This window comes from Yarrowia lipolytica, chromosome 1D (assembly GCF_001761485.1).
Source record: "Yarrowia lipolytica chromosome 1D, complete sequence".
In the NCBI taxonomy this organism is placed as follows: Eukaryota; Fungi; Ascomycota; class Dipodascomycetes; order Dipodascales; genus Yarrowia; species Yarrowia lipolytica.
In genome coordinates this window covers 1,433,905-1,461,505 of record NC_090773.1, presented here as the reverse complement: position 1 = coordinate 1,461,505, position 27,601 = coordinate 1,433,905, and the positions used below count along the sequence as shown (strand labels likewise).

Below are 27,601 nucleotides of genomic sequence, written 5' to 3'. Positions count from 1 at the left end.
TAGTACAAGTTCACTATCGATGAGTTCATACATACTCAATAGCTCTTAAGAGTATTACAAATGCCTCCTTTGACCGTGTACACATGGCCTATTGGTAGAATCCTTAACCTGGACACACTGTCCTGATATTGCAATATGGAAGGTTGAACACTTCAGTAAACGAAAGAGCGTATCGAAAACTACCACAAAACCAACTTGCAGTCTAACCAAAAAAAAACTTGGCGAGATTGAAGTTTTACTTATTGTCCTCAACAAAACATATACATTATAGTTGGTCATGAAGAAGTAGAACATAACAGGACATCTAACTCACGTATTACTTTCTTGATAAAGAATATAAAAAGACAGAAACTATTTAAACGACCTGATATCTCCCCTTGTGTCATCAATCTATTCCAATAAGCCCCCCCCTTTCGGCTTCATTTCCCACCTCTTCTCCAAGACGCCACAGGGTTAGGGTTGACCCGTGCCCAAAGGCAATCACCACCTCACCCATTACCACACAACTCTTTGACACAACAACACATACAATCTCTCTTCAACCGACCTGAAAAATGACCATAGAAATTGCGAAACCTGCCGGCGAGCATTCTCTACCTTCCTCGGCGACCCCCGAGGACTATTACCGTCGATTGAAGCAGCTGGAGCGGGAATACGAACTTATCTCTCTTCAGGAAGAGTACATCAAAGACGAGCAGCGCCACCTGAAGCGCGAGCTGGTGCGAGCCCAGGAGGAGGTCAAGCGGATCCAGTCGGTGCCACTGGTGATTGGACAGTTTCTGGAGCCCATTGATCAACAAACAGGTATTGTGGCGTCCACCACCGGCTCCAACTATGTCGTGAGAATCCTGTCCACACTCGATCGGGAGCTGCTCAAGCCCTCGTCATCGGTGGCGTTGCATCGACACTCCAACGCGCTGGTCGACATTCTGCCTCCGGAGGCTGATTCGTCTATCGCCATGCTGCGGCCTGATGAGAAGCCCGATGTCTCCTACGCCGACGTGGGAGGCCTTGACATCCAGAAGCAGGAGATCCGGGAGGCTGTGGAGCTGCCTCTAACACAATTTGAGCTCTACAAACAGATTGGTATTGATCCTCCTCGAGGTGTTCTGCTTTTTGGCCCTCCTGGAACCGGCAAGACCATGCTGGTCAAGGCGGTGGCAAACAACACCACGGCATCGTTCATTCGAGTGGTGGGCTCCGAGTTTGTGCAAAAGTATCTGGGAGAGGGTCCTCGAATGGTCAGAGACATTTTCCGACTGGCCCGAGAAAACTCGCCATCCATCATTTTCATCGACGAGATCGACGCCATCGCCACGAAGCGTTTCGATGCACAGACCGGTGCCGACAGAGAGGTCCAGCGTATCCTGCTGGAGCTGCTCAACCAGATGGACGGTTTCGACCAGACCTCCAACGTCAAGGTGATCATGGCCACCAACCGAGCAGACACACTGGATCCTGCTCTGCTGCGTCCCGGTCGACTGGACCGAAAGATCGAGTTCCCCAACCTGCGAGACCGCCGAGAACGACGTCTGATTTTCTCCACCATCGCCTCCAAGATGTCTCTGGCTCCCGAGTGTGACCTGGACGCTCTCATCATTCGAAACGACCCTCTTTCTGGTGCCATCATCGCGGCCATCATGCAGGAGGCCGGTCTGCGGGCCGTTCGAAAGAATCGATACGTCATCATCCAGAGCGATCTGGAGGAGGCCTACTCTGCCCAGGTCAAGGTGGGAAGCGACAAGGACAAGTTTGAGTTCTACAAGTAAACCACTTGCGAGTGCCATAGACAGCGCAGGGAGATGGAGCGGGAAGTTATAGGTATATACATTGCATTTTCATGCTTAGAATGATAAAACAGTTGATGTGACTCGTGAAAATCGGGATAAGTTTTTTTAAAATTACTCACAAGTAATTAATTCTCATAAGACCATTTAGTTAACTATACTCGTCTAGGCCCGCTGACGAGGTACAAAACCATGTATTAGGACGAGATGACAACGATTCAGTAACAATGAGAACACCATAAAGGATGTCACGTGATTCACTCAACACGCCTATTTCCTGTTTCTGATGATCCGTTGAGCACTTCCCATTGAAAATTGGAGAACCTAGATCAAAGGCCAGCGGTTTTCATACACAGACAAGAGATGTTGTCCACTCGAGTTGCTGCACTCGCATACTCGTCCCTTAATCCAGCAGAATCGGTTCAAACTCAGAGTCTCCTTGAACCTCGGGCTTCTTCTTCTTCTTCTTGACTCTAGGTGTGGAAGGAGGAGAGTCGTCCAGATCAATAACTTCTGGCTTTTTGTGTTTCTCCGAAGTGGGAGAGCTGGAAGAGTCTGCTGAGGCTGCTGAGGCCGAAGAGATCACAGTGGCCGTGGGAGCACTTGTAGATTTGCTAGTCTCCTTGATGTCTACCTTCTTCTCCCCCTTACTGGTCTGGATCGCGGTGGTCATGCACTTTTCCACATGCTGTCTGTTTTCGAACCACTTTTTGAAATGCTCATTGCGCTCATTCCATGCGTGTGACTCCTGGGCCAGCTTCTTGCGTCCAAACGAGTTGGTGGCCGTGTCGCAGCCCGTAGAGTGCTCTGTGCCCGTCATGAACGACAGGAGACCAGTCATGATGGTACCCATGCCCCACGAGGGGTTCCACGACTCGGGATGGTAGTCGGAAATGCTCAGACATAGCCGGGTGTCAGGCAGAAACCGGCCACTGGGCGTCAACATGCGAATGCTGGGAGGAGCATACGGATATTGGGAGGGAAACACCACCTTTCCCAGGTACTGGCCTCCTTCGTAATCCGTATCGGGAGGTCCCTGGATCACGTAGTACCACTCCAGAATGTTGGCATCGGTCGGGCGAGTCAGAATATAGGGAACGGGCTCATCCTGGATGCGCTGGTACTCCTTGGTAAGTCGTTTGAATCCTGCCGGAGATGCCATGTTGACGTAAGTGGTTCAGGGCTGGGTCTCGTCTATTTGCCGCTTTTCAAATCCGCTATCCACGTCAATGCGTGTCTGTGTCAGATTTATGTCGCTTGCAGTTGCACCCTTTCGCTTATCGCGCTCGAAACTTGTCTCTGTCGAAGCCCTGGGTACCAAGAAGCGGAGGTTTGGACAGACCCATTTTACGTTGCATGCAGGATATAATCGAGGTGAAATATAGACGGGGCCGTAAGTAACCTTGAACACAGTTGAGGGAATTTGATTATGAAAAATGAAGATGGGTGCGAATGAAATATACCTCTAGCGAATGGACCTGTGACGGCCGAGAGCTACAGGACTCGGCCCATCAGTATACTGTATTAACATCTCCTCCACTCTCACCACAAGCTGCTAAATCATGACTGTATTACAAGTAGTTGGTACTCATATACCATATTGGGCTCACACCTTAGACCTATGAGCACATTCACCGGACGGACGCCTTGATCAGTTGTATCTGTCGCCTGAAGCCGTCCACATAACCCGGCCATGCCCAATCACTGCTGATTGTCCCTCAAAAGTGGTAATAAATTAAATTAATTACATTAGTCGCTCTAGGCGATATATATAGATGTATATATAGTTTTGAGCAGCACCTAAGGCGCTGCCATTCTAGCATGCAGACACTTGTAGCATCAGGACGCTATTGACTATGCAACACAGCCACGTCCTCTCCTTTGTACACCTTTTTCATGAGAGCATTGCACGATGAATGGGCACCATTCCACGATAACCAGATCAATGCCGCGACTCCCGCATCATGCACTCCTCGTGGATGCACATCCTCAAGGTTTTAGCGCGCGCACCCTCAAGCGTAGGGCGCCGCATCTCTTGTCGCACCTACATGTTGACGTCCAACACAAGAGACACATCCTCCACCTTCGGCTTAGACATATCCTCCAAAAAGTCCAACATGTCCAAGAGCTCGTTGTCATGAGCGTCTGAGAACCAAGAGCTCACAGGAATGGCATGCTGGGGATGGAAAATGTAAGATGCAGGCGAGTTGTCGATAATAATCACGTCCTTAAGAGGCCGGCCGAGCTGCGATAGGTTCTTAATGTAGTTACCCTGATGGTTGTAGCACGACTCTCGGAACAGCCGGTGATGCACCACGTTGTGGATGTCCAGCTGGTCCAACAGAGGATCGCCGTACTTGCTCACAGAGGCCGTGAACACGACCACCTCGTACAGCTCGCCCACCCGCTTCATGAATTCGTCCACGCCGGGACGCTTGATCACATAAACGTTGTGATACTGGCCCTCAATCTCCACGGGGATGACAAAGTCCGCCTGGTGGATGTACTTGAACGACGAGTGCACGAGCGTTTCATCCAGATCAAGCACGAGGCATTTGCGTCCGGCTAGCTGGTCGCTGACGGGGTTGAGGAGCCATCCTTGAGAGGGGGCAAAGTAGCGCGGGTCCGAGGAGAACTCGGACGCCTGGCTGGCAGGAATCACGTCGCTGAGCTCGTACGCAGACGAGTCGTCTGCCAGCTTGTCCACTTGTGTGGCCTGAAGTTCCGCGTTGCTAGCTGTGTGGGCGTCGTGGGTGTCAGCCTCAGCAGGTGCAGTGGTTGCGGCCACAGCGGCGGCACCAGCAGCACCGACGGCGGCACCGGCACCGACAGCACCAGTGGCCCCTGTGCCGTGAGAGTGCGCCTGAGGAGAGACCTGATTGTCAGTAGCATGCCTGTCGACATTATGTTGTTGCTGCTGTTGCTGCCGTTGCTGTTGCTGCTGCTGCTGATCCTTTCGCTCACTGGCAGCGTCCTTGGCTGCCGGTCTGGCCATCACCTTGGGTTCATAAGCTGTGGAAGATGAGGCGGAGGCAGTAGCTCCAGCGCCAGTAGCGGTTGCAGGTCGGGTCTGCGTGTCGTACTCGGGCTCGGAAGAGCTGAAACAACAGCACAGCTTGGACATGAAGCCTTCGTCGGCTGCAGCCGGTTTCTGTGGCTGGTGTCCGGGGCGTTTGGGCGGCTGGTGGGGAGCCGACCCGGATCCCGATGCAGCGGCGACTGCGGCGTTTGTCGCGGCCGACGACGTCTTCTGCGCCTGCTTAGGGGCCGCCTGGGCAGCTGCCTTTGAGTGCGATGCCGTGTTGGAGGCCACAGGCCTGGTGTTGGGGGATGCAGAAGAAGGAGGAACTACGACAGCCTCTGGGATAGGCGTCACGTCTGTGGTGGGCTCGGGCTCCGTGACGACGGCCTTGGGGGGCTCTACTTCGTCTGGCTTGGAGGGTGAGAGCGAATCGACTCCTGAAACGGGTCTGGAGGAGATGTCGCCTACTTCTGCGGACACTGCTGGGGACTGCTGTGTCGGGGTGGCGGCTGTGGAAGACGCTGCCGCGGCTCTCTGGGCTGCACTGGTGGCGGCATTAGGTCCGTACGCCGACGACGTCGTGTCGGGTTTGTGGTATTTGGTGGTCATTAGAAATTAGTGTGTGGGTGGAATGTTGTGGGATGGGTGATGGGAGGTTGCGTTTAGGGGGGAGACTGCTTTCGAGGGTACAACTGACAGCTCAATAACGGTGTACGTGTCGCTTGATTCTGTGAACAATAGGCCGTGTACTGATCGGGTTGGTCGTTTTAGTTTCTATCGCTTCGGGTTGTGTCACTGGGGTTCTGTGCTGAAGTCCTTGCCAGGTTGCAAACTGGCCGAATGAGCGTGGGTAGACTGGTGAGCCTGGAATGGGACACGGAAGGGACACAGACAGACGAGGCGGGAGACTCAAGACTGGTACTGGAAGTTGCAGACAAGGTGTAGCACGGTGTTTAATTGTCGTTGCGAGCTAACTGTTGTTTTGGATTTTAGGGTTTGGGAACTGGGACCAAAACAAGGCTTGCGACCCGATTGGGAAAGGAGTAAGGTTTGCCCATACACATGTCCAGTTGAGCAGGGTGAGAAGGGTTCCAAAGTGGTGGTTCGGATGGTGGGAAGAAGAGAAATAGCTACCTACAGGATTGTACCAACCAACGTGCTGCTGTGACGAGTTTCCCAAACCGGAATCCGCTGACTAACAGCTATTGCTACTCCCTCTCCAAACCCTATTGTCTGCACACACCCTGTCTCACAGACGATAATCCACTGTATGGATGGATGTACACAACTTGGTTGCACACGCACAATGGAGGGGTGGGGGGTTACATAAGCGGAGATCAGAGTGAGACTGCATCGCTACTCCCTCTCGAACAAAGACTGGCGATGTGCGTGCCATTCTCCTTGTTCCCCTGAGGACTTACTCAGCAGGTTGGCTGTACTTTTAGGGTGAGATTAAGGCGCCAGAATACGGCGGGTTGGCAATCAAAGATGCTAATGTTATAGAGTAGCCGAACGACCCTGGAGGTCGGGGATACTGTACTCGGGGGTTTGTTTGTTTTTCATTAGTTGTGGTTTCGAGCTAACCAGGGCTTTCGGAAGCGGTTCTACAGATTCTGACAGTAGGTCTGGTACAGTAGGATGTGTAGGAGTGCAGGCTTCGCAGGCCTTATGAGATCAGGATGTTACGGGATCAGGGTCTCATGGGTCAGGATCTTCCGAGATACGGAGTAGTTCCATGCACAAGGAAGTAGCTACGGTGCTGTGATTGAGATCCCAAGTTGCGAACCACAATCTGTACTTCTCACCCATACAAATCGACATGGAAGACAGTACAGGACAAGAATGTAGAGCCAACTTCCACCATTCTAAGACCGGTAGGGTGTTTGTAGGGAGAAGATGAAGTGGATGAGTTGTTCCTGTGCAAGTAGCGAATTCTGGCATGCGAGAGCCGAATCGCTTCCAAATGTTTTGATATGTGGTGATACTACAAGTAGAAAGAACAGGTACATACTGTAGGCACCAGATTATGTACAATACCTTCAGGGAAAGCCGGTTCTACGAGTGATATAAGTATCTTCGATTCCAGTAGAGTCCAAGTGTCAACTCTTGAGTAGATTATCAGTGAAAGAGTGTTCGCAAGTACAATACATCCCCTCACTTGTCAAGAGGTGCTAAAAAGTACAATACAAAAACCACCACGACTATACCACCGCATTAAAAGCTCCAGCAAAGAGTCATCACCTTCCCCGACCCCTCCACGGCCCCCCACTCTTTTCACCACTTGGTACTCCTGACTCATTCGCCAACCCCGGGTCAACGTTGTCTTCTCCTCCCCTCTCCAAAGACGGAGTGACCCCGGATCGCACGGCTCATAAGGTTGACATTAGCCGTAGGAAAGAGGTGCGATAGTGTGAAATGTACTTGTAGTGTTACACGCATGTAACATCCGTGACCACCCGTTGATGCTAGCAACTTTGGTGTTTGTTTCTCACGGTTGGATTTGTGGCACATTCCACCCACCGCAAGTGTCCCTGCGTCTCCTCATCCCCCGCCTTCAATGGTGAGAACCAAGACACAGCAGTGCGTTATCCTGGGTAGTTTAACTGAGCCGCACAGCTCAAGAACTTGTACTTTTGGTGCTGAAAGAGTCTTCACCACGAGCCAGGAATCGTCTTCTCACTGTTGAAATGGTTGCGTACAATCAATTCACCATGTATTCGTCCATTCAAGAGACAGTATATTTACATAGTGTACTGCGACTGTATGTTCATGTTACGACCACGAGTAGGGTATGTACCTGTTACGTGCTCGTACATGTGCAATATGTCCACCTGAACATAATCTGTTGGTACTCTGGTCTCTCATCAAGCTCAATCTGCTGTACTGTCATCCCCATACCCCATCTAATCTAACTTGACCCATGCCACATATCCGAGTCAACTGTACACGTGACTATGCATGATTAGTTTGATATAGGGACGTGTGTAGTTTGGGCAAAAGTTGAAGAATACGAAAGAGGACCGAGAAATCAGCTCAAACTAGGCTCATACTCAAATGTCCAAACACTCAGGTGCATCGGTTCATTGTGGCGCCTACAAAACCCTTTCTCAAATCCCGTTCGGCTCACTTGCGTCATTGTTCCGATGAGTCACGAAGGTTTGAAAATTCCAACCTCGCATATAACCTCTGTGACTTATACCAGACGGATTGAGCATTTGAACGACTGTATAAGACTGCGATTTTTCGGCGGCTTTGGTTTGAAACAACCCGACTTTGGAACTATACTCGACAGCAAATCATTCGGTTTACTTTTCATCGCTTCAACACCTTCCACAACTACAACTACCAGGGCTGATCTGACATCGATCTGTTCAACAGTACACCAGTTAATATCCGTTTGGAACCTGTGACAGTTCGACATTCCACAACAGCTTGTTTAACCACCCAAACTGCTACCACTCTCCCCCCACCCAACAAGAGTTCACCAATTCAACATGACCTGGATCGTCCAAAAGTTCGGAGGAACATCGGTCGGCAAGTTCCCCAAAAACATCTGCAACGACATTGTGCAGCAGTACTCGCAGTCTTACGACGTGGCTGTGGTCTGCTCAGCCCGATCTACCGGAACCAAGGCCGAGGGAACCACCACCCGTCTTATTGCTGCTGCTGACTCTGCTCTTCTCGGATCAGACGCCTACAACCCCATCATTGAGTCTATCCGAGAAGACCATCTTGCAGCTGCTAAGCGTGACGTCAAGAACCCCGAACTGCTCGAAAACCTCAATGCCGACATCAACGGCGAGTGCGACCAGCTGTTGCGAATCCTGGCTGCTGCTGAAATCATTTCTGAGATCTCCCCCCGAACACTCGACTCCATCATGGCCATTGGGGAGAAGCTCAGTTGCATGTACATGACTGCAGTTATGCGGGACGCTGGTGTTAACGCACGGTACTTTGACCTGTCTCACGCAGTTACCACCACCAATGCCGAAGATCCCAAGTTCTATTCGGACCTCGGACGTGTTCTGGGCGAGATCATCACTCTTCCCGGCTCTCCTAACACGGACTCTGCTCCTGTCAAGGGAAACATGGTGCCCGTGTTGACCGGTTTCTTTGGCCCCGTCAAGGGAGGCCTCCTAAGCCAGATCGGACGAGGATACACCGATCTGTGTGCTGCTCTGGTGGCTGTGGGTCTGGACGCCAAGGAGCTTCAGATCTGGAAAGAAGTCGATGGTGTCTTCACTGCCGATCCCAGAAAGGTGTCCACTGCCCGTCTGCTGCCCATCATTACCCCCGAGGAGGCCGCTGAGTTGACCTACTACGGATCTGAAGTCATCCACCCCTTCACCATGGAGCAGGTCATTAAGGCCCATATTCCTATCCGAATCAAAAACGTGGAAAACCCCCTGGGAGGAGGAACTATCATCTACCCATCTGCTGACGGCTCGGGCAACCTGAAAACGAAAAACAATGTCCAGGATCTGGCTTCTTCCACCGACTCGCTAACTTCTCTGTCCTCTGGCTCATTCACTCCCCAGGTGTCTGCTCCTGTAGATGACGAGAAGAAGCCTACAGCTGTCACTACCAAATCGAATATCACCGTTCTCAACGTTCATTCGAATAAGCGAACCAAGAGTCATGGCTTCTTGAACAAGATCTTTGCTACTCTCGACCAGCAGAAACTTGTCGTCGATCTCATCTCCACTTCTGAGGTCCATGTGTCGATGGCCTTCCATGCTCCCGACTCCAACCTCAAGCAGGCTGTGGAGGAGCTGCGAAAGTACGGCACAGTAGATGTGAAGCGAGGCATGACCATTGTGTCGCTGATCGGAACGAGAATGAAGGCCATGGTCGGATGTGCAGGCATGTTCTTCTCTACTCTGGCCCAGGCAGGTATTAACATTGAGATGATTTCTCAGGGAGCCAACGAAATTAACATCTCGTGTGTTATTGAGGAAAAAGACGCGCTGAAGGCGTTGAACGTCATCCACCAGGGCTTGTTGTGTCCTAGACGGAAAATCTAGGGGAGCGTGAGCGAAGCAAACCGGGCGTACCACGAGTTGTTACACTGATTTGTTACAACGAATGAACCGATTTAGACAGTCACGGACGGTCTTATAACAATGATTTACGAGAGATAGTTAATGTACATATTTGATTGGAGACCTCCTCCCCCTGTAGGGGTTTGGATGTAGTAATGTGATAATAGTGTGTACTTATTACGTTGATGATTTATTACGAAGAACTCGTAGTTCATCAGCCGAAAGCTGCCGACGAATTTCACATAGATATTGTATAACTACTGTACATACACTACTCGTACTGTACTGTCAATAGGCGACAACTCTTGTTCTGTATTTGCTACTGCACAGTAGTGTGTAAAATAAGTATTTACATCGTGGAAGAAGAGAAAGCATGGCAAATCACTTAAAGGATGCTCTTGCAGACAGCGTCCTTACTCTGAATAGTCTTCACAGCATTGTTCATGGCTCGAGAAACAACTGCACTCTTCTTGTCTCCCATATCGTTCAACCAGGACTCGTCCTTGACAATCTCCATGGCCAGGGTTCCAAACAGAGTGTCTCCAGCTCCAGTCACGCTTACAATCGACTGACTGCCCACTTCTTCGGGCTCAAAGTACTGCATGTAGACGCCGACCTTGGTGTTTCCACTCGCAGCGTTGCCCTTCTGGAACAGGCCAGGCGTTTTATTGGAAGCAGAACGCTGTGAATGAATGGCAGACTCGATATCATCAATGAGTTGGAAGACGACGACGCCGTTGGCTCCGCCCTTGATGATCAAAGTTGGGATGTATGGTAGCATGTGGATTGCCTGGGCCAGAGTTCCTTGTTCGAGAATAGCTTTGAGTCCACGATGTTGGTGCGACAACATGGTGGCTCCGTTTCTAAAGTCAGCTCCGAGAGCAAGACCGTCTATGACTGGAAACCAGTCGTCAACGTCAAATCGGCCCTTCTCGTGGAATGCCTCGAACATGGCCTCGAGCTCTGCAGTGTTGGGGGTGGCTAAGGCAATGGAGTTGTTGGGGTAAACGGGCAGATTGAGCTCGGAAAGAGCAGCGGCTTTGGGGACAGACGTGGGTTCGAATGCCACCTGTGCAGACTTGTCCCGTGCGTATTTGAGCACCTCCTTTTTGGCCTCCAGTCCGATATTTCCGTCCATCATGATCCACTTTGGCTGAGCTGTAGTAAGCTGCTGGCCAATATGAACCACGTCGAGGTTCTGGATAATGTCCATATCCGCACATGCCACAACGAGGTCTCCGTTCTTGTCATGCATAGCCACATATCTGGCTGTTCCCTCCTTAGAGTCCTGCTTGATGCCACTGGTATCCAAACCCACCTTTTCCATGTGCGATAAAATCTCGTTTCCATCCCCGTCCTGACCCACTGCCGAGATGAGCCGTGGGGAGATACCATGCTTGGACCCAGTGTAATGGATAGCCAGAACGATGTTATGACCCACACCTCCAATTGAGTTGGTCACCTTTCCGGGATGAGAAGTGCCCAGCTGTGAGCCAGAAATACCGCATGTTACGTCCATCGCCACTCCACCAACTACAGCCAGCGGCGTGATGGTTTGGGGTCTAGCAGCCTTTTTGGGGACACTAGGGGAAGCAGGCATGAAGCCAGAACCTCCACTTGTGGGTCTACCGCTCTATATTAGTATTTGGTTTATGTGTTAGTTGTCACTCACTATGTGTTCAGTATTCAAACTTGCCACCTACCTCTAGGGTTGCCAGATCGCTGGCGATACGGGTCGCGATAACGGCGTTCTGCTGGACCAGTCCAATGTTAGTTTTGAGCACCTCGGGGTATTCCCGTCGAATGGCGTCCAGAAGGAAGGGGGTCGTAGCCTTACCCTTAATGCCCAGCTCGTTGGCTTCCACCAGGGCCTGGTCAATCACGTCATGGATGAGGTTGGAAGGGATGGGGTCGGGAGGAGGCACACACCAGACCGTTCCGGACTGGAGGTTCATCGAGGAGTTAGCTTGGATGATCTTAGCGGCCTCCAGGGTGTCGAAGAAGTTGTAGGGGCTGCTGACGCCCGAATCGGTGGTGAAGAATCCAGGAATGTTTGTCCCGTCGGCTCCATAGGTGCTCACATGCACGCCCTTGGTCTCCAGGTACTCAACGGTCAGAGGAATGTCGAGAATGGACTTTGGGCCAGCGCAGACCACAGCCACGGGGGTATTGGACAGCTCGTCGAGATCGGCAGAGATATCAAATGTCGACTCCGCACCTCGATGCACTCCTCCAATGCCTCCGGTAGCAAACACCTTGATACCTGCCATGTGAGCCAGAATCATGGTGGCAGCCACGGTGGTGCCTCCCATGAGTCCATTTGCCATGACGTAGCCAATATCGCGTCTCGACACCTTGATGTGGTTTCCGTCTGTGTTTTCGGCCAGCACCTTGACCTCCTCCTCAGGAACTCCCACTCGAGGCACACCGTTGACGAAAGCCGTGAGGGCGGGGATTCCGCCTTCCTTACGAATGATCTGCTCCGTATCGCTATGCATCTGCAGATTCTGAGGATATGGCAGCCCATGGGTGATGATGGTGGATTCCAGTGCGATCACGGGCTTCTTGTCATTGATGGCCTGCTGGATCTCCTCCGAGATGACGAGGGGCGATCTGGGTGGGGCGGTGGCAAACTGGCGAAAAACCAAAGTTTGGAAAATCGGCTTTTGACTTGCGATTCGTCGAATTGAAAGCATGCTGTGTTGGGTTGATATCACGGAGTTGTCTGATGCCAGATAATTATTTTGAGTTGATGCATAAGGCGTTGATAGCGGGGTTAGTGGAGTGCGGTACAAGTGACTTGACTACTTGAGTGTCGTACAACGTCAATAGACGGGGAGTCATCTTGGAAGGCAAAGAAGAGACATTTGATTTAGTTGGCTCTCTTTTCTGCTTTATATCTACCCATTGGACGCCGTCACTCAGCACACCATCTCTTCGTCCAGTAAACCGTATTAGTTAGTTGACTTATCAGTTGGGTGCTTTAACAAACGACTGGAAACGTATTCGTACAAACTTGGAAGATGGCGGTTGAAAGTTGGCTGAAGAAACACCCTAAGTGCCATCCCAAAAGTTCCGCTGTTGACCCGCTGTATGTCTCACATTCCCTGATTGATGAGACACTGGTGCAATCTCCTACCTCAAAGACACAGCCTTGATAGGGAAGGGAACAGTGTACGCCAGAGGAGCACTGTGTAACAGCACTGTCAGAAGTAAACATGATCAACAGCGATACATGGATGATCAGGGAAAGATCGGAGGTTGAACTATTGCATTAAATACTGCTCATCATCAGACCTTGAACCGATATCTTACAATGAGGAAGATCGAGACAGAAAAGTTGAAGATGGCATGTAGGAAGGGGGTAGCATGGCATGATAGGTGCTCATTCCAAAGAAGCAAACACTTGTATCATGCTCCATCTGTAACACATTCTCACGCATGTACGACTCCCAATGTCTTCCTATTTTCTTCACTTACTACACTGTTATGCACATACTGTACCTCTCTTCATACAGTAGGATGTTCATCACAATGGTGTTCGGTTGAACTCAATCGTCTTCGGATAGCACCGCTTGAATGAGGTTGAGATGATCATACGGGGTTGAATTTTTATTCGAAAGAGTCCCTGTGACGAATTGATCAATTGATTTGCGTCATTTGTTTCTCAATCGCTCTTTCATTTACCACAATACACCTCTCTCTGCACAGCCCCTCGTTTCAGAACGGGTACCTGACATATGCAGGACCATCCATCTCTTGATACTCCTCTGCAATATGATGCAATGTGCTGGTTATACAGTATCTTCTGTGACAATTGCTGTATACGGTAGTCTATCTGAGTGGTGAGATATATATAAATAGTGGACACTGCTCTCAGTCCATCGCACTCCCCTCACAACTACTTTCACCATCACCATGTTCTTCAAGTACTACGCCACCCTAGCCACAGCTGCCACTGGTGTCTTTGCAGCTCCTGTTCAGGACTACAGCAACAGTCCTTCTGCTACGCGATTCACCCTTCGTCTTCACCCTGGCGCCGGGGCCATGGGAATGAAGCCTCTCCAGCTCAGAGACAACAAGGTGGTCTTTGGTCTTGAGAAGGGCAACTCCTCCGTCTCCCCACTTGAGGTGGACGTTAAGGACAAGCAGCTGGCTGTTGTGTCCAACGGACCCTCTGGTGGCGAGATTACTGTTGCTGCAAACGGCCAGCTGGTTGTCTCGCAGCCCTCCAGTACCTCCTCCAACTCCACCGCTGGCTGGCTCATCCAGGGAGGAGGCTCGTTTGTCAGCGAGGTCTACTACAAGGGCTCTCAGGAGTTTTACTCGTGCACCTCCGAAGACGGAGCTGTAGTCGGAGGCCAGGAGGTGTACCTTCTGGGCAGCGCTAACTACACCTGCGAGGAGCCATTCAAGTTCACTCTGGGAGCCACTGGCGTCCAACAACAGAAGTAAGACGCCCACACTTATTTATAGAAATGAATTTTACAACTCATCACAACACCACTCGCACTGTAGAGTAGACACACCACACAGCTTCATCTCAACCAATACTGACCAACAGTTCAAGTAACGTGCATCTACAACCACTAATTAGTTAAAGAACAGACACAAATCTGACTCCAACAATTATACAAGATCTGTTCAACCCGTCGGATATCGTCATTCTCCAATTACAAGCACCTCACTTCCCACACAGTCGTCGCTACGTACAATACTCCTTCACATTTACCCATCATCCTTAACATAAAACACCCCGAGTGGCACGTGACCCAGCAACTTTATTGCAGTGGAGGTGGGAGATACTATGATTAATAAGCAGCAGTCCACAACAGTCAGCTGAAGCAGTATTAGCGGTATCAGACACGGTACGGCGACTCTGACCAAACCCGCTCAATACAACATTGCACAATACTGCATCCTTGAGAATGAACCAGGTTCCGAAGACATTTATTCTCAACACATCTATTTACACCGCCTCTACGACATGTCTCGAGCTTCTCCCAAAACACCTTTTTTTAGCTTCACAGTTTCGTCAAGAGAGATACTCGGTCAAGACCTCCAGAAACCATCGGCATGTTTTTTGTTGTGAGTATGGGAAGGCGAAGCAGGCGCAAAGACATGAATGGATGATGTCAGACGGGTGGAATCACGTGTTCAGACACCAGATCGGCCCGTGATTCGATGGGCTGTGGTATGGTGATGTTCGACGACGAGAGAACGGTGGATGGTGTCATGTCCGTGGTGTTGAGAGGTGAGGGATGGAGGAGTGAGCATGTGACGAAGTCTCCTATCTCAGCTGAGTGTCTACTCGGTTCTTCAGCTGTACACATGACATAACACTTTCAGCACGGAACCACACGAGCACGAGCACCACAAGCGTGTTGTTTTATCCTACAAATTTGAAGCCTCTACCAGGCGATGGACGGGCGATGGAGACTCCAACGGAGCTTGGCACAACGAGGTTGCCAAATTTCCACAGAACTAACGCAGAAAGACTTGACGCTCTCTCTGACTCTGCATCCGTCATACTTTGGCCCCCAGATGGGCCAATACCTGCGGTCCAAGCTGCTGGCGGACGTGGAGGGCACTTGCACCGGAGAATTCGGCTACATTCTGTGCGTGCTGGACCAGCCGTTCGACATTGGCAAAGGCAGAGTGGTGCCTTCCAACGGCTCGGCCGAGTTCACAGTCAACTACCGAGCCATTGTGTGGAGACCGTTCAAAAACGAGGTGGTGGATGCGATAGTGACCAACGTGAACAAGATGGGCTTCTTTGGCGACGTGGGCCCCTTGTCCGTGTTTGTCTCGTCCCATCTGATTCCTCCTGACATGAAGTTCAACCCTAGCGCAAACCCACCAGCATACGTCAGTGAAGATCAGGTCATTGAAAAGGGAAGTCGGGTGCGACTGAAGATTGTCGGAGTGCGAGCCGACGTGGGAGAAATGTTTGCCATTGGTACTATCAAGGAGGATTATCTGGGTTTGGTCTAGTGTACTATAATACATATTTATATGAACTGGAGGTAGAAGTGCAATCACTAGAAGGAGATATGGAGACAATTACGATCGCTACAAACACGGCGATAGACTGACCAGTAAGTGGAGAAGCGAAGCAGAAACTCCTTGACTGATTTTAGCACCATCTTTTACTATTATCTGATCTCGCCGTATAGAATTGTGTATCGTGTTGGTTAATAACCACGACGCCTGCATTATCAACCTAAACATAATGCAGATGAAGAGTGTGTCATCATGACATCTCCGTCATACAACTCCGTCAACATGCCACCAACTTCTCTCGTCACCGGCTCCACTGGATTTTTGGCCAGCCACGTGGTCGACCAGCTGCTCAGCGCAGGTCATAGAGTCATCGGTACGGTTCGATCCCCCCACAAAGCCGCACGTCTGGCTGAGGCCTTCAAGCAGCAGATTGCTTCAGGCCAATTGGAGCTGGAAACGCTTTCCGACGTGAGAAACGCCGGTGAATTCAAGGCCATTTTCGAAAAACATCCCGAGATCAAGTACATTTTGCACACGGCTTCCCCCTTCAACTACAACACGACTGACCCCGAGAAGGAGATGCTCCAACCAGCGGTCGAAGGAACTACAACCGTACTCAAGGCAGCCAAGGACCATGCCCCCAACGTCGAGAAGGTGGTTATCACTTCTTCGCTCGCTGCCATTCTCAACATTGCCACGTTCAACGATCCCTCCACTACCCTGACCGAGAAGGACTGGAACCCCATCACCTGGGAACAGGCGGCCGAGAAGGGCAACCCCTATGCCAACTATATTGGATCAAAGGCCATGGCTGAAAAGGCGTCTGTGGAGTTTGAGAAGATGGAGAAACCCAAGTTCAAGCTCACCTGGGTCAACCCCGTGCTCATTCTCGGTCCAGGTATCATTCTCGATCCACTGGCCATTAACACCTCCAATGAAGCCATTGTAACCAACGCTTTTGAAACCAAGCCCGGGCAAAAGCCTCCCGTCAAAGCTGGTTACTTTGTTGACGTGCGCGACTGCGCCAAAGCCCATGTTTCTGCTCTCAACCCCGAGTTTGACGGACGAAGACTCTTCCTATCCACCTCAAAGTACTGCACCCAGGACTTTCTGAACATTGCCAACCAGCTACCCGAATTCAAGGGAAAGATCGCCGAGTTTGACCCTATCGAGCGGGAGAAGGAGTTGCATTCGTTAGCCCAGATCGACAACTCGGCCACGTTGAAACTGCTCAACTACGACCTCATCTCCCTGGAGCATTCCGTCACAGATTTTGCCAAAGAGTGGCTTTCTTACGAGCGGAACGACTAGCCATGACCCTCACTGAAGAACAAGTGGCTTCACATTATAGAAATTCATTCGATAGAGATACAATACCATCATTTAGATAAATGCAATATAAATTAGTTTTACTCAAGAAAAGTCCCTAATGGCAACAATGTCAGGCCGAACAGCCACCAGCTTGTCAAAAACGTCCATCATGACACTCTCGGCACTCTCCCGCTTGCCCTTTTCTTCTTTGCGCACATTTGCTAGAGCGATAGCTGTGATTCTAGCAACCTCCAATGCATGCCGTTTGACAGTAGCAACGGAGACAGTCTTCAAAAAATGCAATATGGTGTTGCCGCAAGTCTCCAACAGAGACAGATCTGCCGTCGCAAACGGATCCTCCATGATTGGGGTCCATGCTACCACGAGCTCCTCGACATAAGATGCAGCGTACTTTCCAAACAGATCAACTATGCCGTCTAGGGCGTGTAGAAGAGTCTTTACGGTTCTGATGTATGACAGATCCAGTCCTCTGACAACCTGTTGAAGGAGCTCATCCAAAAGAGTCAGGTCTTTCAAAGTGGGTTCTGCTGGCGTGCCCTGTCTCATCATCAGGTACAAGGGCGTGAGAGCCTCGTATGTGACTTGTTGCAGTGGTGCCGCGACAGTTTCTTCAGTTGACGGCGGTAGGAACGACAAATGCGGTTGTAGCGCATCCCAGAATACTTGTGTCAGTCTCATCTGACGCACAAGGGCTCTGTAGCTGCCGTCAGGGTTGCACAGGGCCAGGACGCATTGGGCGCCTGTGATTTTGACGCTGGGCTCATGGTAGTCGCACAGATTGAGCACTGCTGGGAAAATGAACGAGATGTACGTTTGCGCCAGCTGTTTGGATGCGCCCGACAGGTGGATCAGCTGGATGAGCGCTCCCGTGGATGCTTTCGAGTACTTTGCTTCGTCCTCTGTCGATAGGGAGAAACCTGCGACGTTTTTGAAACGCTCTTTCCTATCCTTAGCACCTGACGACGTGAAAAGATCTCTGAGTTGTTCGTAGAGACGTCTAGAGACGGTTTCAAGCTGCTTGTCGTTCATCTGAACCGTCACAGGCACCCCCAATTCTCCCAGAATCGTAGCGGCAAGCACCGCTGTTTCGGGCTCCGTGCTTTGGGCCACGTGCCGATTCAGCAGCTCCACCGTGTCGTTGAATTGCGGGTCTGTCTGCGCCGGTGGCGTCTTTCGTATCTCTTCTAGTTGTTGATTCATGGTGAAGAGTAGAAGTTAATTGCAGTCGGTAGGGAGCAGTACCTACGATACTTGTAGAAGATACAATACCGGCACAACACCGACGCCAACATATAGAAAGATATAAACAAAACAAAAACTATTCTCAATCATCGCATTACTATATACATGTTGCTTACTGCTGCTGCTGGATGCTAGGTTAGTCTTGTTGTGTCCTTTGGCTTGCTGCCGCCTACTACAAGTAGCACTTTTCATACTCACATTTTGACAATGTCAATGTTGGTGTCGAGGTATCGGCCGACACAATCGGTGAAGCCTGGGTTAGTAACACGTCATCAAAAGGCATCAGCTCCTCATACTCACACTGCTGCTCGGAACCATCAAGCTGGGCAGAGTTGACCTTCTTGATACACTTGTTCCAGCACAGGTTGGTGAAGGTGTGGACGGTCTCCTGGATCTTGGCCTTGGATCGCTCGGCCTCCATGAACTGCACGATCTCCTGTCGCGAGTTCTGGTCGAGGGATTCGAGGGCCTGGGGGGTGATAGATTCCATGGTGTGTAGTGTGCGGTGGTGTGGGATGTGAGTCTCTCTCAACTGTCTCTTGGAGCCCGTGTGTCTATCTGCATCTGAATTTTTGTCCAAAGTTAAACTGTGCATGAGATGGGAGTGTTGTCGACGAGTCCCGTCAACATGTAGTCAGCACAAGTAGCACTCACCAACTGGGATACAAGAGGTTTAGCCAGCTCACAAGCTCTTCTGTTCAAAATGTCCATCACTAGCTACCTTGGAAAAGTGGCCGAGAAATGGGCTGCTATCAAGGCCTCGCCTGCGGCGTTCACCATCGTCTCGGGTAATGAGTCGGCCGACATTGATTCGTGTGTCTCGTCGGCTCTCTACGCCTACCTGTCACAGTCACAGTCCAAGGTTGACGTCTTCCCGCTCATCAACATCCCCAAGCAAGACATTCTGCTGCGACGAGACTTTCTGTGGCTGCTGGCCAAGCTCAACATCAAGGACAACTCGTTCCTCTTCCTCGATGATCTGAACCCCGAGCTGCTCAAACACGCCTCTCTGGCTCTCGTGGATCACAACAAGGTCACCGCCTCTCTGGCCCAGCTCGACGACAAGGTGATTGGTGTCATTGACCACCACGAAGACGAGGGACTGTACAAGTCCGCCGACCCCAGAGTCGTCATCAAGAACGGATCGTGCTCGTCTCTGGTATACACCTGGTGGAACAAGACACTCGGCGGTCTCAATGGCACCATTGCCTCGGACTCTGCCCTCAATGAGCTTGCCCTGGCCCCTCTTCTCATCGACACCTCCAACATGAAGTCCAAGGTCGAGGCCCACGATACCGAGGCCTACGAGCTCATCACCAAGGCTCTGAGTCGTATTTCTGCCTTTGCCACATCCAAGGATGTCAAGTCGTTCTACAAGACACTGGACGAGAAGAAGCGAGACCTGTCGGGCTTTGACGCCGTCCAGATGCTCCGAAAGGACTACAAAGACTGGGCCGAAAACGGTGCCAAGCTGGGAATGAGCACTGTGGTTCTGGACCTCAGCAACATGCTCAAGCAGGACCCAAAGTTCTTCCCCAAGCTCCATGACTTTTGCGAGGAGCACAACGTGACCGTGCACGTGACCATGACCTCGTACACTGACGCTGATACTGGCAAACACGCCCGCCAGATGATCATTTACTCGCCCAAGGGTTGCAATGACGGCGTTCAAAAGTTCCTCGACGCTTCTGCCGACCTTGAACTCGAGCCCTTTTCTGTGGACGACAGCGGCATCCCTGGTAAGCTGTGGGTGTTCCAGCAGAACAACGCTAAGGCCAGCCGGAAGCAGGTGGCTCCCAAGCTGCGATCTGCTCTGTTTGGAACTCACTTCTCGTCTATCTAGAGTCACTCCCGAGAATGACCCAAGAGACAACTTCACCATGATCTTGGGTTGGGTTGCTACTTGATCGTAACAAAAAAATTGATCGTAGACCGCTAACATCGCCTATACACTCATGAATAATACACTAACACTGGTTTTGGCATCAATATGGCTAATGCTATAAATAATGACTTTTCTATATACTTATTTCACCTTCTTGCCGTCCAGCAATCCCATATGCCACTTGAGAAACATCTTACTTTGCTCGGGAAGAAGCGCATTGGAACTCTGCAGTTTGCCGATAAAGGTGTCTAGCACCCACTTGGGGTAAAACACCTGCTCCACCTGATCTCTTCCTTCTGATAGCTCTGCGACTAACGCGGGATCCACAGTGTAGTAGATCTTAGTCCCTTGTTCTTTACCGTCAACTCCAGAAAGAGTATACGTCAGGTTTCTGTTGAAGATCCACACCAGGGCAGCAGGCTTGACGTCATCATCGCTCTGGGTCTCGTCACACAGTAAGAATTGATGTGAAGCATGTGAATTGGTGAGTTCAGACATGCTGAACAATAGCACTTGAACCGGATCCACTTTTATGATCTCTCCATCAGGACAGTTGAATTGCAGGTTCCACTTTGGAATCTTAAACGAATCTCCTTCTTCTTTACCCACAGCGTTGTGCTCTAGGCGCATGTCCTCCTTATTGACCATGATGTACTCTTGTCCAAACAGAATCTCCCCGGGGTTTGGCTTGAATTGTGACACGGCGTATGCAGGGTTGAATTGGGCCGACTTTTCGTGCGGTTTGTGGCAATGCCAAAAGTCCATCATTTCCGCCCAGTGCTCTGAGGGCATGTTTCTCAGTCGAAAAGTGTCCAAGGCAGCAGTCAGAATGGGAGATCCATCGGTGTGATCGCACAACAAGGTCGCTTTGGGCAGCTTGCGTACAAACGAAGATCCGTAAGGGCTATCGATGTGAATTGAGTCAATTTGGTCGGATACGGCTGTGTGGGCAGCATCAGGACTGGCCCTGAACCGCAAGGTGCTTAAACGTCCTACCGGCGGCATCTCCCTGACCTGGATCTCAGCAGGCAGAGGCACGGTATCTTTGCCAATGGTGACGGAGTCGGGACGGGCCACCACGTCGGAGCCATCATTGCCTTGGAAGGTGACGCTTACCTGTCCCACGTTGGGCAAGTACTCTGCGTAGTATCTCATGCTGTTGTCGTGTGGCTGTACTAGGTACTTGTAGAGATCGGCTATAACTATACTTGCAGTATTTCACCCTGAATCAACTAAAGTCAAAACAAGACCCATTGGGGAATAATACATGCAGTGACGCTAAACCTCCCCCAGGTGCAAATTACAAGCACACTACAACCCCCACAACCGCCATAAGGAGGCACACACAACACAGCCCCCGGAATGGTGAGTATCTCAAACCATTCCACGTTGCACCCGCTACCCAGCTAACACAGTCGTCTTTCATTCCGCTCAACGCCCTAGAGGACTACTCCTTGTCTTCAGCAGAAGAACATACCCGGGAGCTTCAAGTGAGTACCACCACACCGTGAATGACACGCACCATCGCGACTAACCCAGATCGAAGAGGGTCTGAAAATCTTCCAAAAAGCATTACACGCACAGCGACAGGGCAAGCTCGACGAAGCCTTTGACTTGTATGACGCGCTATTCAAAATAGACGTGATCCATCTCGACATTGACGACAACAATCTGTCGCCCACAGTGGGCCGACTAAAGTACCTGGCATACAAGAATCATGGCATTTTGTTGCTGGAGCACTTGGCACACAACCTAGACGACCTCACGACCACGGAGATCAGAGACCAACTGCAAGATATCCTGGTGCAGTTTGCCGACGCTTTGTTGGTGGATGATTCTGACGATTCGTTTCTGAAACTCTTCAGTGATCTGGCCCGCATCATCGGACTCAAACGACTGTCTCGATTCGCTCTGGAATGCATAGTCAGCTCCCCGTCTCGAGTCTTCACATTCTCCGAGAGTCTGCTCAACCACGACTTTCTCAATCCCGAGGAGGTGGCCATTCTACAGGAAGTGGTACTGCTGGCCAAACAATTGCAGGACTACGTTTCCATGGACAGCCCCATGTACGACCTCATGGCGTCACAAGTGGCCGATGTCGCACCTGCCAAGAAGCCGAAGTACATCTCTTGGATCGAGCCCACACAGTTCAAGGCCCCTCCTCTGAAGGACCTAAAGGAGACCTGGCGCGGTAGTGAGCTTGTGGTGGAGATCGGAGTGCCTTCGTGGCGAGGAATTTGCAAGGGTCTACATGACTCGCTGCATAGACTTACGAAACGCAAAAAGGTACTCAATGGCGTCACGATCCGCGATCCCTACTTGCAGATTGGAGTGGAGATTTCTAGTGTGCATGGTAAACTGGTGGACGAGGAGGATCTCGAAGATCCTGAGGACGATGTGGAAATGATGGATATCATCGACAAGCCAGCAGAAGAAACGATAGAAGTCAAGACGGAGGAAGCCCTGGATAGCACAGTCAAGGTGGAGGAGATCCCGGCTGAGATCAACATTGGGGAGGTGGAGAACAAGAGCAGCACGGAGGAGAACAAGAAGCAAGAATCTCCTGAAAATGGAGACAAGAAAGAAGCTAGTGGCAATGGAAATGGGAGCGCAGGACCACCTGTGAAGGATACAACTGTCAAAACGGAGGATCGAGACTCTTTGACTGTGGCTCTAGCCATTAAGAGACCGGCTGAAGGTACAACATCTAGCTCGCAGCCCCCCTCCAAGCGTACACGAGGACGTGGAGCCGACGAACCTGCTGAGCTGGAGAAGCAGGTTGATCCCGGCTTCTTCAACAATATTACATCGTTCGTCGGAAGTCTGGATCTCAAGTTCCCGTTTGTTGACCTCAATCAGCTTGACAATGAGGAGCAATTCTACCAGGACTTCAAGGCTGTGATCTCCAACTGGGGCGAGCAGGGCTCCGAGCTGTTTCTGAAGCTCAGCTCTGCTCCCGAGTCGAATTTGTCGGTTCCTGTGACTCAGATCCTCGACTCAGCAGCTCAAGTAGACGATGATTACGGCGCTCCCTGCAACGTGCTAAGCATCTCACCAGACAAATTTCTAGAACAAATGTCTGAGTCGTGCAGCTTGTCTGATTTCCGATTCAAGATCATCGAGGCACTGCTAGGAAACTCTTCTCTGGTTAACGAAATCTGGCCCTCGGAACTCATTGCCTCCGTTCAGATCATCCTGAACCATTTGGAGCCACAGATTCTTCGAGACGTTCGCCAAATGTTCTTTGACGGCCAAACACATTCAGATTCGCTTATCAAGCAGCAGCTGTACGTGGCCGAGGCTCGTTATGAACTTGTCGCCAACGAGATCATTGCAGACAAGCAGCGTATCACCGAGAACACCAGTAAGCTCACAAAGTCTGCACTTCGTGACCGAGAATGGCACAAGAAGACCCTCCATCAGCGTCTGTTGGCATGGGAGTCGTGTGTCATCACACTCTTGAGCATGTGTAAGACTCGGCAGCTGTCTGTGACAGAGCTCGAACTAAGACACACCTGGGTGCGACTTTCCCTCAGTCAGTGCGACGAGGCGGAGATATCTCGAATGCGTCAGAACTACGAGGAGTTCCAGGTTCAGCTGCTCGATGAGGCGCCTGATCTCATGGTACGGTTCGTCAACTTCCCCCACATCCAGACCCTAAGCCTGGACTCCGTGAACGGCCAGATCTCCAAACTCAAGGTGGCCTCCACGTTTGCAAAAATTTTCTCCCCGGATGCTGATGAGGATATCGGCACTCGAATTGCTATGCTGGAGTCGATTCTCAAGGGCTCGAGTGATACTAGTGGCGATAGAGAGTCCCTTTCAGCTCGCGAGTTCCTACAGCACGCCTCCATTGACTTCAAACACAAGCTGTGGTACCTGCTGTTGGATGCCTACAACGAGTCAGGCGAGAAACGTATCTCTGTCGATGGGTACATTGAGATGCTAACTTCCCTGTCGTACGAGCTCGAAACTGCTGGATACAGAAACATGAACCCCAACCAACGACACACAATCCTACTGAGAACTCTCAGTACCATGAACGACACTGTCGGAAACCTGGCCAAGATTTGTCGCGACACCCCAGCCCTGTTGGAATCTGTGAGCAGAGAAAAGATCCATGAACTTGCACAGCTTTGTCTTTCTTTCCTGCGATTATTGCAAGTGTTCAACCAGTTTTACGACCGGCGAAACCCCGAGGAACCTACCCCGTTTCTGTGGGATAAAGCGAGTGAAAAGTTCCAGACCATGATGGTCAAGCTATGGACGTTCTTCTACCTTTTGTTCCGTCAGCTGACGAACGGCTTGGATGAAAATCTTCCCCAGACAACTATTTCCACTCTCAACGATATCCTATCTATCGTACATGAGGATCTGGGTCATCGCAAGTGCTGCAGCTTTGCCAACGGCATCTTCGTCGATCTAACTCTGGACGAGATTGTGCGTATGAAGTGGAACGAGTCCGAGGCCGATTTGCTGCAAAACATCCGGTGCAGATTCGGTATCCAGTTGGCCAACGAGCACTACCATCCTACAGACCATGGCGCCACACCTCGTGCTCTCAAACGTTCCGATGGCTTGGCCTTCCAGGATTTCATAATGAATATGGTCTATCGCAAGCCGTCCAGTGTGCACAACATTCGAGCTGATCTGCGAGCGGTGATGGACCAGCTTTATGAGGCCATTGGAGACCCTGACAAGAACATTGCCTCCACCAGCCACAACATGACTGTTCTTGGCCGGTTCACGGTGGCCCCTGTCACCTGGAATTATATAGAGAACAGTCTTCGGGGTGAGTCGTTCTTACCATTTATGACGTCAACTGACCCGGTGCTTTCCGCCTCAACGGGAGGTTTTTACTGCGTTCAGGGAATGTTGGCTCTTGCCAAGTTTCGACAGGGTAAGAAGGCAGCTGCTCCAGGACGAACAGAAGACCTCCAGGCAGCAGTTAAATTCTTTACTAACGACATTCTCTGCTGCCCCACTCGTTATGAGTCATGGTTCGGTATTGCCAACGCATACGAAATGCTAACGGAGGACGATCTTATGTGGAGCGCAGAGAAGCTCGATGTGCCCAACTCCATTGTCAACATCAACCAGCGCAAGGCCCTGCTGTGTGGTCTCAATTCTGTCAATCTCATGCTTCAACAGCGGGACGAGAAGCCTGCGAACCCGCAGTTGCGCACCTTTTTCAACGCTGTCATGAAGGAGTCGCAGTGGTTGTTCCTCAGCAAGCTCTTCTACTCTGCCACGGCGAACCCTCTGCACGGTGCGTCTTTCAGACAGGCAGACAACAAAATCTTCTGTGGTATGAAGGGTCTTTACATGCGGCAGAATTTGTCCCTTCCTCGTCGCAAGCAATGTTACCAGGTTGTCCGAGCCTGTCTCACCATCAGTATCAACAGCAAGGACCAACCCCCGGACTGGTACTCTTATTATCTCCGATCTAAGGTGTACAGCAAGCTGAAAAAGACCACCCAAGCTATTCTCGGCGACATTCAAAAGTCCATTGCTGTGGCACCCGACAAGATTAACGGAGACATTCTTCTCGAGCCTCATTACAAACTTGTAGCCTACCTTTACAAGGCCGTAAAGCGAGGCAAGTTGACCGCTGCAGAAGCGTACAAGGAGTTGAAGAAAACCCCCCACTTTGTCGAGTACTTGGGAGAGGATGCTGACATGGAGTCTGGAGACGACTCTGACTCGGACTCTGAGGTTGGCTCTGATTCCGAAACTGAATCTACCAAGGAGGGTCCTATTGCATCTGCTACTGAGCCTGCCGCTGATACTGCTCCACCTGTTGTACCCTCTGAGGGAACTTCTGGATCTCCAATCTCCATCGATGACGCTACTCCTGTTCCTGGGCCCGTTACTGCGGTCACTGCTATTGCCGCTCCCCCAACTGTGGCTGCTAAGCCCGAGGAGAAGAAGAAGCCTCTGACTCGCATGGAAATCAAGTTTTACAAGTCGTGCATTGAGACATTGCGTCGAATGAAAGTGTTGGACAAGCGAAAGTGGCACCACCGGCCCCCGTTCCTGATTGCTCGCATCCACAAGGAGGTATTTGAGGATTACCGAAGTGCCAAGGAAGAGATGGTGCCGTTCTTTAACCTCAAGAACCAAAGCAAGGCCCCCGTACACATTTGGAAGCCCGACTTTGAGCGAGCAGGCAAGCATTTCCAGTACGTGTTTGACTACCTCATGTTTTTTATTGTTCTGCTAGACAAGACCGACGACACGGACGCCATCACTACCATTGGCAAGAAGCTGCGTCGATTCAACAACGGCATGGTGAATCATTTCGAGGTCTGGGAGTTCACGTGTCTCACGTCCAACGTTCTGATGAAGCGGGTTACCAGGATCCCTGAAAAGCTGCCGGACGCCATCATTCCCTCATTGCAGTTTGACAACTTTGATCGCATTGCGCAGGGTCTGCAGGATAAGATCACCAAGAGCAAGGAGCCGGCTTCGTATCTGCTGTCTTTGCTGTACTATGCATCTGAGTTCAGACGGCTGAACAACGGCTTTGGATCCACAGGTGTAGTGGATGACACAGTTGTTTGTCTGTATCTCAAGATGCTCATTGAATACGCTGGTACTTCACTACTGGCGGACAACAAGAGCCGCTCATCTACGCCAGTGGTTCTTGATGGAGCCAAGTTTGAGTTTCAGCCAGGCAGTGCCCAGCCTCCTGCTCTTCCTGCTCCTGCTACTACAGCGACCACTGCTGGAAAGAAGGAAGATGGCAAAAAAGAGAAGACGCGGGTTACTCGAAAGGATATTCTTCTGCGGGCCACCAATCTCATCAAGGCCTGCTCCAACAAGGTGGGTGAGAACATCAAGCTCGTGACGACCAAGGGTCCTCCAGCTGTGGCCTCCAGTAATGGTTCCTCAAGCAACAGTGGCACTCGGTCCAATTCGGAGGAGAAAGAAAAGGAGCCCACCGAGGAGCCTGAGAAATCTACCCAGGACTCGGATGTAGAGATGGCCGATGCTAACCAAGGCAACACAGAGACCACTGTTGAGCCCGAAGCAGAAGGGGAAGCTGACAAATCTGCGGAGGAGGACAAATCGGACAAGTCTGCTGAGGAGGAAAAGACAGACAAGTTTGCCGAGGAGGAAAAGTCCGCATCTGCCGAGCCGGCTGGTAAGAATACGCCTAAGAGCAAGTCGACTGGTTCCAATGGTGTCATAACCATTGATGAAGAATATTCGGCACCTGAATAAGGATTATGATTTATTAATAATTTACACGTAGAAATACAGTACTTGTACAAAACACAGCCTG

The 27,601-nt window shown here is 50.9% G+C and overlaps 14 protein-coding genes across 14 annotated transcripts; 7 read left to right on the top strand and 7 right to left on the bottom strand.

The window, feature by feature from the left end:
- Window positions 1-554: 554 nt before the first annotated feature.
- On the top strand, window positions 555-1,769 carry YALI1_D14609g (uncharacterized protein; the record flags this gene model as incomplete). Its single annotated transcript, XM_502714.3, has 1 exon — window positions 555-1,769. One exon carries the CDS (start codon window positions 555-557, stop codon window positions 1,767-1,769), a length of 1,215 nt encoding a protein of 404 aa, XP_502714.3.
- A 421-nt stretch (window positions 1,770-2,190) lies between these two features.
- Window positions 2,191-2,949, bottom strand: YALI1_D14585g (uncharacterized protein; the record flags this gene model as incomplete). Its single annotated transcript, XM_502713.3, has 1 exon — window positions 2,191-2,949. The coding sequence occupies one exon, from the start codon at window positions 2,947-2,949 to the stop codon at window positions 2,191-2,193; it is 759 nt and encodes a 252-aa protein (XP_502713.3).
- Window positions 2,950-3,831: 882 nt separating this feature from the next.
- On the bottom strand, window positions 3,832-5,418 carry YALI1_D14560g (uncharacterized protein; the record flags this gene model as incomplete). The annotated part of the gene is made up of 1 exon (XM_502712.1): window positions 3,832-5,418. One exon carries the CDS (start codon window positions 5,416-5,418, stop codon window positions 3,832-3,834), a length of 1,587 nt encoding a protein of 528 aa, XP_502712.1.
- Window positions 5,419-8,303: 2,885 nt separating this feature from the next.
- YALI1_D14532g (uncharacterized protein) lies at window positions 8,304-9,833 on the top strand (the record flags this gene model as incomplete). Its single annotated transcript, XM_502711.3, has 1 exon — window positions 8,304-9,833. One exon carries the CDS (start codon window positions 8,304-8,306, stop codon window positions 9,831-9,833), a length of 1,530 nt encoding a protein of 509 aa, XP_502711.1.
- A 403-nt stretch (window positions 9,834-10,236) lies between these two features.
- On the bottom strand, window positions 10,237-11,451 carry YALI1_D14500g (uncharacterized protein; the record flags this gene model as incomplete). Its single annotated transcript, XM_502710.3, has 1 exon — window positions 10,237-11,451. One exon carries the CDS (start codon window positions 11,449-11,451, stop codon window positions 10,237-10,239), a length of 1,215 nt encoding a protein of 404 aa, XP_502710.3.
- A 79-nt stretch (window positions 11,452-11,530) lies between these two features.
- On the bottom strand, window positions 11,531-12,547 carry YALI1_D14489g (uncharacterized protein; the record flags this gene model as incomplete). The annotated part of the gene is made up of 1 exon (XM_502709.3): window positions 11,531-12,547. The coding sequence occupies one exon, from the start codon at window positions 12,545-12,547 to the stop codon at window positions 11,531-11,533; it is 1,017 nt and encodes a 338-aa protein (XP_502709.3).
- A 1,222-nt stretch (window positions 12,548-13,769) lies between these two features.
- Window positions 13,770-14,306, top strand: YALI1_D14477g (uncharacterized protein; the record flags this gene model as incomplete). The annotated part of the gene is made up of 1 exon (XM_502708.4): window positions 13,770-14,306. One exon carries the CDS (start codon window positions 13,770-13,772, stop codon window positions 14,304-14,306), a length of 537 nt encoding a protein of 178 aa, XP_502708.4.
- A 966-nt stretch (window positions 14,307-15,272) lies between these two features.
- On the top strand, window positions 15,273-15,845 carry YALI1_D14462g (uncharacterized protein; the record flags this gene model as incomplete). Its single annotated transcript, XM_002143018.3, has 1 exon — window positions 15,273-15,845. One exon carries the CDS (start codon window positions 15,273-15,275, stop codon window positions 15,843-15,845), a length of 573 nt encoding a protein of 190 aa, XP_002143054.3.
- A 261-nt stretch (window positions 15,846-16,106) lies between these two features.
- On the top strand, window positions 16,107-17,165 carry YALI1_D14453g (uncharacterized protein; the record flags this gene model as incomplete). Its single annotated transcript, XM_502707.3, has 1 exon — window positions 16,107-17,165. One exon carries the CDS (start codon window positions 16,107-16,109, stop codon window positions 17,163-17,165), a length of 1,059 nt encoding a protein of 352 aa, XP_502707.2.
- A 102-nt stretch (window positions 17,166-17,267) lies between these two features.
- Window positions 17,268-18,386, bottom strand: YALI1_D14431g (uncharacterized protein; the record flags this gene model as incomplete). Its single annotated transcript, XM_502706.3, has 1 exon — window positions 17,268-18,386. The coding sequence occupies one exon, from the start codon at window positions 18,384-18,386 to the stop codon at window positions 17,268-17,270; it is 1,119 nt and encodes a 372-aa protein (XP_502706.1).
- Window positions 18,387-18,600: 214 nt separating this feature from the next.
- YALI1_D14424g (uncharacterized protein) lies at window positions 18,601-19,023 on the bottom strand (the record flags this gene model as incomplete). The annotated part of the gene is made up of 1 exon (XM_068282678.1): window positions 18,601-19,023. One exon carries the CDS (start codon window positions 19,021-19,023, stop codon window positions 18,601-18,603), a length of 423 nt encoding a protein of 140 aa, XP_068138779.1.
- Window positions 19,024-19,131: 108 nt separating this feature from the next.
- On the top strand, window positions 19,132-20,271 carry YALI1_D14423g (uncharacterized protein; the record flags this gene model as incomplete). Its single annotated transcript, XM_066094311.2, has 1 exon — window positions 19,132-20,271. One exon carries the CDS (start codon window positions 19,132-19,134, stop codon window positions 20,269-20,271), a length of 1,140 nt encoding a protein of 379 aa, XP_065950383.1.
- Window positions 20,272-20,454: 183 nt separating this feature from the next.
- Window positions 20,455-21,468, bottom strand: YALI1_D14400g (uncharacterized protein; the record flags this gene model as incomplete). Its single annotated transcript, XM_502703.3, has 1 exon — window positions 20,455-21,468. The coding sequence occupies one exon, from the start codon at window positions 21,466-21,468 to the stop codon at window positions 20,455-20,457; it is 1,014 nt and encodes a 337-aa protein (XP_502703.3).
- An 897-nt stretch (window positions 21,469-22,365) lies between these two features.
- Window positions 22,366-27,540, top strand: YALI1_D14391g (uncharacterized protein; the record flags this gene model as incomplete). The annotated part of the gene is made up of 1 exon (XM_502702.4): window positions 22,366-27,540. One exon carries the CDS (start codon window positions 22,366-22,368, stop codon window positions 27,538-27,540), a length of 5,175 nt encoding a protein of 1,724 aa, XP_502702.4.
- Window positions 27,541-27,601: the final 61 nt, after the last annotated feature.